Source organism: Electrona antarctica (assembly GCF_951216825.1).
Source record: "Electrona antarctica genome assembly, chromosome: 15".
NCBI lineage: Eukaryota > Metazoa > Chordata > Actinopteri > Myctophiformes > Myctophidae > Electrona > Electrona antarctica.
In genome coordinates this window covers 15,250,104-15,260,258 of record NC_136796.1, presented here as the reverse complement: position 1 = coordinate 15,260,258, position 10,155 = coordinate 15,250,104, and the positions used below count along the sequence as shown (strand labels likewise).

General features: G+C 43.5%; 2 protein-coding genes across 3 annotated transcripts in view; one reads left to right on the top strand and one right to left on the bottom strand.

Moving 5' to 3' along the window:
* LOC306939048 (E3 ubiquitin-protein ligase RING2-A-like) overlaps nt 1–6,059 on the top strand; it is a 7,472-nt gene extending 1,413 nt beyond the window's left edge. The window contains exons 3-7 of one of the 2 annotated variants that reach the window (XM_079523505.1): nt 64–224; nt 694–909; nt 1,536–1,868; nt 3,268–3,517; nt 3,915–6,059. In XM_079523505.1, the coding sequence (XP_079379631.1) occupies nt 64–224; nt 694–909; nt 1,536–1,868; nt 3,268–3,517; nt 3,915–4,076 (1,122 nt within the window). In that variant the 3' untranslated portion in view covers nt 4,077–6,059. Of the gene's footprint in view, nt 1–63; nt 225–693; nt 934–1,535; nt 1,869–3,267; nt 3,518–3,914 lie in introns of both variants that reach the window. The other variant, XM_079523504.1, reaches the window with a different exon arrangement.
* Nucleotides 6,060–6,284: 225 nt separating this feature from the next.
* Nucleotides 6,285–10,119, bottom strand: rps18 (ribosomal protein S18). Its single transcript, XM_079523507.1, has 6 exons — nt 10,060–10,119; nt 9,447–9,545; nt 8,809–8,895; nt 7,632–7,733; nt 7,032–7,123; nt 6,285–6,410 (listed from the first exon to the last, which is right to left on the bottom strand). The coding sequence occupies exons 1-6, from the start codon at nt 10,060–10,062 to the stop codon at nt 6,335–6,337; spliced, it is 459 nt and encodes a 152-aa protein (XP_079379633.1). The 5' UTR covers nt 10,063–10,119; the 3' UTR covers nt 6,285–6,334.
* Between the last annotated feature and the right edge of the window lie 36 nt (nt 10,120–10,155).

Genomic DNA, 10,155 nt, shown 5'->3' with positions numbered 1-10,155 from the left:
ATAGCTGATCTACAAGTTCACAACTGTGTGTGTGTGTGTGTGTGTGTGTGTGTGTGCGCGTAGGAGGCCATCATGGATGGGACAGAAGTAGCGGTGTCTCCCAGGGCCCTGCACAGTGAGCTGATGTGTCCCATCTGTCTGGACATGCTGAAAGACACCATGACGACCAAGGAGTGTCTACACCGTTTCTGCTCTAACTGTATCGTCACTGCACTGAGATCAGGGTGTGTGTACACACACACACACACACACACACACACACACACACACACACATTGTTAATAACGCCTTTTATCCAAAAGCAGTTTACAATATGCATACATTCACCCATTCACACACCAACTGCAGAGGAAACCATACCAGACCATACCAAACCAACCTGCTCGCCTGGAGCAAGGGCAATTGGAGGTGAAGTGTCTTGCTCAAGGACACTTCAATACAAACACGGGGAGCCAGGGATGGAACCGGAAACCTTCCGTTTTGCCATTCCCAAGCGGCCGCTCTACCACCTGAGCCACTGCTGCCCTGGCACTGAAAGTGTAAAAATGGGTCCATTTATCAGATGCACACACACACAGTCCCTGCAATCACACACCCACACGTGTGAGAGCCTGTGTTCAACTTCACACTCCCTTCCCCCCGTCCTCTTCTTCTCCCTTTCCCTCTGTCCCATTTGCGGCCCCTCCCCTCCAGGAACAAGGAGTGTCCAACGTGCAGGAAGAAGCTGGTATCGAGACGCTCGCTGCGGCCAGACTCTAACTTCGACGCGCTCATCTCCAAGATCTACCCGAGCCGCGACGAGTATGAGGCCCACCAGGACCGTGTGCTGGAGCGCCTCAACCAGCTGCACAACAACGAGGCGCTCAGCACTAGCATCGAGGAGGGCCTGCGGCGACAGGCGCGTCACAGGTCTGAGAGACAGAGGAAGAAGGGGTGGGGATTTTTTTATTTTTCATTTTTTAGCGGCAGTCTGTGTAGGAGAGGAATGACAGCTCTGGAGCTAAACTAAAGGCATGTTCACATGTTGTTGTATTCTTTTCCCAACTGCCACCAATAGGCACTCCGGCCACTCTTTTAACCCAATTAAGATTAAGATTAACCCAATTTACATTTTAGGTATTTAGCAGATGCTCTTAATCCAGACCGATTTACAGTAAGTAAGAACAACACATGGTAATACATCAAATAGTATAAATACATAGAAATAGTAATCAAGGATCATAAGCAGGCTAACAACCTATAACATCTGTCAAACAGTAGAATGTCTGTACAGTGATGCTATGAGTATACACTATATAGAGTGCTAGGTCTACATAAAATGCAATGTAAATTACATAGATTTAGTCTTTGCATACACCTGTAAGGTTGTCGAGGCTCGTGCAAGTGCTAGGGCAAGTGCTGTGTCCCTACTCCCTTTTTAGGGATTTCATCCCCTTAGCCATTATTGTCAAAATTAATATTTGGTGGTGGCTGCTCATCCCCCAGGACCCCCACTGATCCGCATGTATTCCACCCTCTATTGTGTTTCACCCCAGGGTCCAGCGTGCTCGGAGGGCCGCTCAAGAAAGCGACAACGCCCCATCCTTAAGTGGGGGGGAGGACAACGGTGATGCCCGCACCCATCTGTCCCATGACTCGGCCCCTTCGCAGCACGCGCCTCGTCACTCGCGGAGCCACACTCCCTCGGATGTGGTGGGTCCAGGTCCGAGCCGCAAGCGCCGGCGCGTCTCAGATGAGGCGGGATCCGAGGCCGGCAGTCCCGCCCCGCCACCGCGACGTCTCAAAGAGGGGCCGTCCTCAGAGATAGAGATGGTGTTTAGGCCACACCCCCAGCTGGTCGACAGCGGGCGAGAATACAGTCAGACCAGGTAACGCTGAGGAATGGGTTTTGTCTGTCCTGACTCCTTAACTCTCTATCATGAATTACCTCCATCTGTACTTCTTCCATCTCTTTCTAAATCTGGTTCTGTCTTTCCTTCTCTGCGTCTGCCTCTTTCTTTCTCCTTTGTTCCCGGCTGCTCTCTTTACCCCTCCCCCATTTCTCGACTCTCCATCCCTCCATCCTTCATTCTCTCGCTCTCTCTCTCTCTCCCATGGGCAGGAATTTTCCCTCACATGGCTTGATCTGGCAGAGCACATAACGGCAACGCATAGTAAATATTACATTATGCCTCTGAATGTCTCTGACAGAATGCATGTGAAACTCCCTAAATGATCATCTTAGCATAGCAGATAACAGGTTACATAGTGTTCATACTTCATTGTACAGTCAGAGCAGGTAACGCAGGATTGGAAAAGAGATACATTTCTGTGGCTATAGTGATGTACCCCCCTCACAAAGCTAGTATTGATACGTTTGAATTTAGAGCAATCCTAGATTCCTAACCACTTGAGCCCTAGTGTCCTGATTCTGGGGGGAATATTCGGCCAAAATAGCCGATCTACATTCTCACAAGTTGCAACGCAATGAGTTTTGAACTTATACATTAGTTATTTTCAGAAAACGCATTCGATATAGAGGAAACTTTCTAGCTCTGTTATTATAGAACTCACCCGATCGACAATGTATTGTATCTTATTCTTGTTAATAAGTGTCTTGAATCATAGCATACCATGTTATCATAGGCAATCAAATACATTACTGTACATTGTCAACAGCCCAGAAAGTGCATCTCTGCTACAACTAGAACAAGTAACGACGCTTTTTCTGTTTTACACTGTGAATGTGAATCAGCACCCACCCATGTAAAATAAACATGGACCATGAAAGATTTCTGCAGACTTTTGCTATGGAGCAACTAAATGTATAATATCTGATTGATGATTATCTAATCATCTTTCCATTCTGTGTGTTCATATGGGTCGAGTCCATAATGTCCCCCGATTCTGCTAAAATAACGCTCTTTTCTCATAGCTTGTCCTTGTACGGTATGTTGAGCACAAGCCTCACTCTTTCCATTCAATCTTTAGTTTGCAAATGAGTAGTTAGTTTACAAACGCAGAGCTCATGAGTCATGTTCAGCTATGGTTTAGCGTAATTTGAGTACAGATGATGCTCCACAACGGCTACACTACGAGATCGCACTCCAGCCCCCATCTTTCGCTGACATGACGTTGCTATGAACTATAGAGACCTGTCACCTGAGGGACTCTTGTCAACTAGTCTAGGTATAGTAATAGTATATAAAGTCTAAGTGGCTAACCAGTGTCTTGAATGCAAAATCTGTATGGTTCCAAGTGTGTGTGTGTGTATAAATGTGTTCTCAGATATGTAAAGACCACAGCCAATGCCACCGTGGACCACCTGTCCAAATACCTGGCCCTCCGCATTGCTCTGGAGGAGAAACGGACAGATGGGGAGACGGATGCAGGGGTGGAGAGAGGTACCGAGGGACGAGAAGAAGATGGAGGGGCGGAGAGAGGAGCAGAAGGTGGTGGAGGAGCAGAGGGCTCCAGTCTGAGGAATGTCAGCGAGAAACAGTACACAATTTACATCATGACGACAGGACAGTTCTCCGTGAGTACGACACGAGTAGAATTATACAATTGATTGATGTACCTTTCCAACATGAAATGCTGTATACTGTAGGTCAAAGTGGTCTTTATGATTGATATGTGGGGCGACGGTGGCTCAGGGGTAGAGTGGCCGGATGGTAACCGCAAGGTTGGCAGTTCAAACTCATGGTTTCCGCCGCCATCGGTGTATGAATGTGTGCGTGAATGGGTGAATGTAATGCACAATCTATGGAAAGCGCCTTGCATAAAGGCACTATATAAATGCACCATTTATTATATGAAAAATATATGCTGTTAAAATCAGTGAGATACACCACAGAGTAATGGCTGTGAATAGTACAATACAGTACAATGCAGTGTGCTGAATATTGAGTTATCCCTTTGCCTCTCACTTCCAGACGTTGAATGGTTCTCTGACACTGGAGCTGGTCAATGAGAAATACTGGAAGGTCAGGAAACCACTGGAGCTGTACTACGCCCCCACCAAGGACCAGCAAACGCCACCACAACAACCCTCACAGCAGCCGCAACAGAAGTCCCCAGAACCAAAAGAGGGATAAGACGGACAGGAAGAGAGTGGCGGCAGTGGCTCAGGGGTAGAGTTGCCGGTACAGCAGCCGCAAGGTTCCCAGTTCGATCCCAGGCTCCCCCAGAGTTAGTGTCGGAAGTGTCCTTGAACAAGACTCTGAACCCCTAATTGCTCCCAATGTGCAGGTTGGTGCCTTGCATGGTTTCCACCACCATCGGTGTATGAATGGAATGCACAATCTATGTAAAGCGCTTTGGATAAAAGTGGCGAAGCGCTATATAAATGCACTCATTACCATAGAGTGGGACACTGCGATGGTGGGTGGGAAGTATTATCTTCTCCAAACACACTCTGATTTCCTCTGAACAATGAACTGTGTATTCTGCATTAGCATTAAGCTGAACAGGGTTTTTTGTTTTGTGGTGGCATTGGGAACAAACAAAAATTGGATTGACATGCGTTTAATAAAGGCAGGGAACTGTTCAGTGACAGCCAGGGCTGGAAATGACTGGCAGGCAATTATTATTGTCCTATTATCGCCAGCCACTATAATTAACCAGCTATCATGTGGAGATCTTTATTCTATTTTAAATGTATTGGTATTGATTGACCATTTGGAGTTGACTTGTAAGTTAGTTTTACTACTGGCAACCTCTTGCCAGGTATCATTTGAAAATCCATTCTCGTAAAACAGAGCAAGTGGCTGGTATATTTTTACCAGTATCTGTGGCTGGTGGATAGAAGAACATTTGTTATTTTCCTGCCTTCATCACTGAAGAATGCAGTAATTGTCCATTATGTTTTCTCATGACATGAACCATTTGGGTGCTTTTGTGAGTTACATTTTAAAGAATACATTACTATAGTGATTTATAAAAAATATATACAAACAACGCTTTGTAACTGTATGCCACCTGCTGCAGTTTTAACCAGATTGCTTTACTGAACTGTAACTTTGCACAAGGCTCTAAACTTGTTAATCACTTATTTTTGTTACATTGGATATATAATAGTTTGTGTGAATACCTCAGGACAGACTTCACATATTCTGCAGGTCGTTATAAAACTGAAAATGTCGCCCTTGTCAACTAGTCATGTCACAGACTCAAGGATTTTCTAAAAAAATAAGTTGAGAACGTGTATGCATATGATTTTGCACTGAAGATTGTTTCAACAGAAACTAGGCGATTTTCAGCAATTAGAAACAAACAGGGATATGTACCTGAAGCACTTTGCCGTTTATGAAGATGTCTATTTGAGGCAATTTTCTATAACTTATAGTAATGCAACTCGTGAAATGGCGAATTGTGTAGGAGAAAACATGCAAAATTGCCAACAAGTTGTAGGCTTTTCTGTCAGCTTGACCAGCTAATATTTTCTGTACTTCAATAACACTTTACTAATGGCACAGCTGTAAAGGATCGTGTGTTTTAGATGTTAAGAGAGGGGGGGGGGGAGCGGAAAGGCTAGAATAGTTTTTGGTTGCCACTCCTAGGGGATGCACAAAGATTAGCCACACCAATGGTCGGACTACCGCTCGAACTGCTCCCTTTTAACCAATTTCAACATTGGAGGTCTCATTTTCACATTCCTTAGGTAACCTGGCTTCTGCTCTTTCAGGTCTTATCGGATACTTTCTGCAAAGCTTATATTAGGGTTTCCTACTTGTAACTTTATATACATTAAAGATGCAATATTTTGCTTGAAATTTGCACTTAAGTGTGAATATTTGTGGTAGAAACTAATCAGCACAATAAAGTACAAAACACTCAAGCATTGTATCATCGTCATCTTTGAAGTATTTACACCATTCAATTTGCATGGCTAGATCTGATGGCAGGCTTATGTTTAGATTACATTGGATCATTTTGTTCCCTGATAAGTTATGGTTTTAAGACAGCAAAGATGGTGAATGACCATGGTCAGGAACCAATTTAAATGGTAATTGCCGTAAGACTAAAATGAAATCACAGCCAGATGTATACCTACATTACAAAAAAACAAAGGTCAGTTTTCCACTATCCAATCACTACAAGTGAACACAAATCAATTAGTTTGTTCATAGGCATCTACATGTTAACTTGTTATTCCAACTTGAAGACACATACTGTGGTCATTACGACTTGTACCTCTAAAAGGAAGTCCTGCATTTGGCACATTATTTTAAATTGTTTGTGGCAATGGAATTTCCATTTTAACCATATTATTCAGATATGGAATGAAAACCAGCAGACATGCATGTTGTGGACTGGTGATTTATTGACACAAAAAGAGGAGCAAGGAGAGGTTTTACTTCTTTTTGGACACACCGACTGTGCGACCACGACGGCCGGTTGTCTTGGTATGCTGACCACGCACACGCAGACTAGAAGAGAAGACATTGAGAGAGTAGAAAAGAGAATAGGCAGTTAAACAACAGTCCATCGTGTTAATGAAAATAAACATGAGTTGACCCTTTACATATAGCAATTAACTGCAGTAGTTGCCACCAAAATTCAATACTTTTCAATCATGGATAAATCAGTTCTTTCATGATTGGGCAACATGTTAACTGACTTAACCATTACAATACAGTTGCAACTTGTATTAAATAAAGACAATGACACATCTATGGTGTCAGACTCAGAGCTTTTTTTTTTCTCTTCTTTTGACCTTTATACAGGTACAATCTCGATGAGATACAAGATCTCCAACGAGGGACCCCTGAACTAGGGTAGCAGAAGTGCAAAAAGTTAGTTAAGTTAATACTAAAAAGAAAAACACGTTTCATATTCAAGAATATTTGAATACAACCCAGTCATTCATTAGCTCCTGACCTACACTGTTAATCAGACCAATGTCACCCTTTTAATTAGAGTCTTCCGTCTCCCCTGACATTTATCCCCAGGATAGCGATCTATCTATCTGGTCAACTTCTTTCAGGAACACATGCTAGTATTATGGTACCAGTGGACAGCCCTAGAATAGAAGCAAGAACAGTTCTTACCCCCAGAAGTGCCTCAGGCCACGGTGAGCCCTGATCTTCTTCAGCCTCTCCAGATCTTCTCTCAACTTGTTGTCCAGACCGTTGGCAAGGACCTAAAACCACAAGACATCATCAGTACAATGCTCTATTCACCAGTTAACGGTCATGAAAAAACTAACCCCTTTGGATCCCACTTATGGCTCAAACAGCATGACTATACGTCCCGTCTACAGAGGACGACCCCAGTTTTTAACCATTGCAGCCATACAAGAACGCATGCCTTTATAATTCTGTAAAGGCATTCCCAAAAGTGGCACTTCCTATATTAAGATCCTGTAGAGTGTTGAATGAATGCAGAACTTGCTGTCGGAATGCATTGCAAACAGATTAACAGGCATTGCCCAAGTCCGTTGCTCTATATGGGGACTAGGTTGGCGGAGGGCGTGTAGAGCCCAGTATCACATTAGATAATTGACACAGGGGTGAAAAATGGGTTAGAAAATCATGGGATTAAAAAATATTAAATAAATATATAACAGGCACTGCCACCAATGTGCAATTATAACGGATGAGTTATTGCTAGTAAGGTGATCATTGGCATTCACTAAGAGAATACTGTACCTGGCTGTATTTGCCATCCTTAACGTCCTTCTGCCTGTTGAGGAACCAGTCTGGGATTTTGTACTGGCGAGGATTCTGCATGATGGTCACCACCCTCTCAACCTGAAGATGGCAGAGAAATGGCACACAAAAATAAATTAGTTAGTGTCATGCATTAACTAGGGATGTTCCGATCACGTTTTTTTTCTCCCGAGCCGATCATTTGATTTTCTGCCGATACCGATTATTATAGAACACTTATGCCATATCAAAATAGTATAATATCCAAATCCAATCTAATATCAGTAAGACGCCTGAAGCCCAAAAAGGTGAGGTCGCATGCCACCCTTCAAATCTGCACTGAAAACCCACCTGTTCAGAATTTCCAAGCCGATGCATTTTTAAACTTGTCATATGCACCGTTTTATTGGTTTTACTCTCAATTGTTTTCTAATAAAGTTGTCCTTTTTCTTGTTCCCCCCTGGCCCCCACACATGTAAAGCATCTTTGAGTGTCATGAAAAGCCTGTCCCAGATATTATTGTCAGAACAGGTCAGCTCCATATATGGAGATCTAAGGGTTTGAGGTCAGATGTAGAGTTGCTGGCCAATATTGATGACATCAGGGATCTCCATATATGGATTACATCAGGGATCTCCATATATGGGCTTAATGGTCGCATTTACTATCCATATATCCATCCCTGATGTCACAATGACCTAGGCAGTAGGCACCATATATGGTGGCTGATGTCACGATGACCTGGGGGCTTGCCTGGTGACAGACGGGAAATGCGTGATTCCATAGTAAATGTGACTGGTCGCAACCATGAATGATATGGATATAATATTGATACAAGGATGTCCCAATCACGTTTCTTTGCTCCCAATCAGATTATTTGAAAATGACGTGATCGGCACCGATTTCTGATCACGTGATTGATCGGGACAACCCTAGCATTATCCACTTAAACCCTATACTAAGTTGGGCTCCACCAGGGCTCTATACTTGGGTCAACTCCTTTACCCACTGAACCAAAAAAAAGATGATCATCAACAAGCTGCACAACAGGTTGTGGACTTACAGATCATCAGTTTGCATGAGAATAGAGAATGCAGATGAGGGGGAACATGGTGCGGTACAATTAATAACTCAGATCCACATTACTCTGCCCTAGCATAGGTCCATCCATGCTCACCTCATCCTCCGTCAACTCGCCAGCCCTCTTGGTGAGGTCGATGTCGGCCTTTCTCAGGACAACATGGGCGTAACGTCTGCCAACACCCTGAGGAAACACACAAGACAGTTGGGCTTACACAGTACAGTATAATATAATGCCACTAGTCAACAACAAGGACTGCTACTTCAGTCAGACTAGCCATGCTTAACCCAAAAGAACCCCGTTTGAGAAAAGTAAACAGGGCGCACGGATAAAAAGGCTTTTTATTAAACACGGGATGCAGCAATGCTAATCACTGTACCAGCAAATTACACCCGTGGCGAGGACTTTATATTTGCAATCTGAATGTTTATATACACGTTTGGATTGTAAATGTAGCGATTGCGTAAAACAGGCTGCAGTTGCACCATGACTGTCATGATAATCATGACAGTCATGTTTCAGGGCTACAGTCAGACATACTTCAGCATCTTACATACAAGGATGCATTTCATACACATGCAAGCGAAGACAGACACCAAAAAGTTTTACAACAGCAGTTGCACCAGAGCAATGAGCAACAACTGACTTTCAAGATACATCTTGGATAAAGTCGCCATATAAATGCACCATTTACCATTTTTGAATAGTATATTTTAAGAGAATAATGAGCTCACCTTAATGGCAGTGATGGCGAAGGCAATCTTCCTCCTACCATCGATGTTCGTGTTCAAGACACGAAGAATGTGCTGGAACTTCTCAGGGATGACCAGAGACTGTAAGAAGTACATGTCGTGCAATTAGGCTTTCATCTAAGCATTCAGTCAGCACTGTAAAGCTTCACAACAAGAAGCAAACACAGTAAAGTTAGCACCGGCGGCTAGTAAGCTAGCTTTCAGTTAACATACCGTTAGTTGCCTGGACAGTGTACACTAGACACTGCATTAACGGCGACACAGTATGATAAACATACGCGCAAAAAGTCAAGTTTGCGACAACAACAAGCGTTAATTCAACGATCATTAAAAACAGAAATGTTGGCTGCTGTTTATCGTCCCAGACAGTGCATGTCGGTGTGTTTCACCCGGTGTGTTTCACCTTTCAAGAAATTACAGAAAATCGTTTTATACGAGCGATTGTGAAATGGATATTACACAAATTTAGTCACCGTGTCATCCACACAACTCGGTTAGACAGCATTACGGCGATAAGTATGACAAACGAGCACATATAATACAAGATGAACGTGGATTTGTAAAGCATTTTTGTTAGAGTAAATTCTGCACTCACCATCTTGGAAGCAGGTTCCGTGCGAAGAGGAAGTGAAGGAATTCTCGCGATGATTTGGGACTTCAGAACGGAAGTGTGTGCGTCGCACTAAACTCG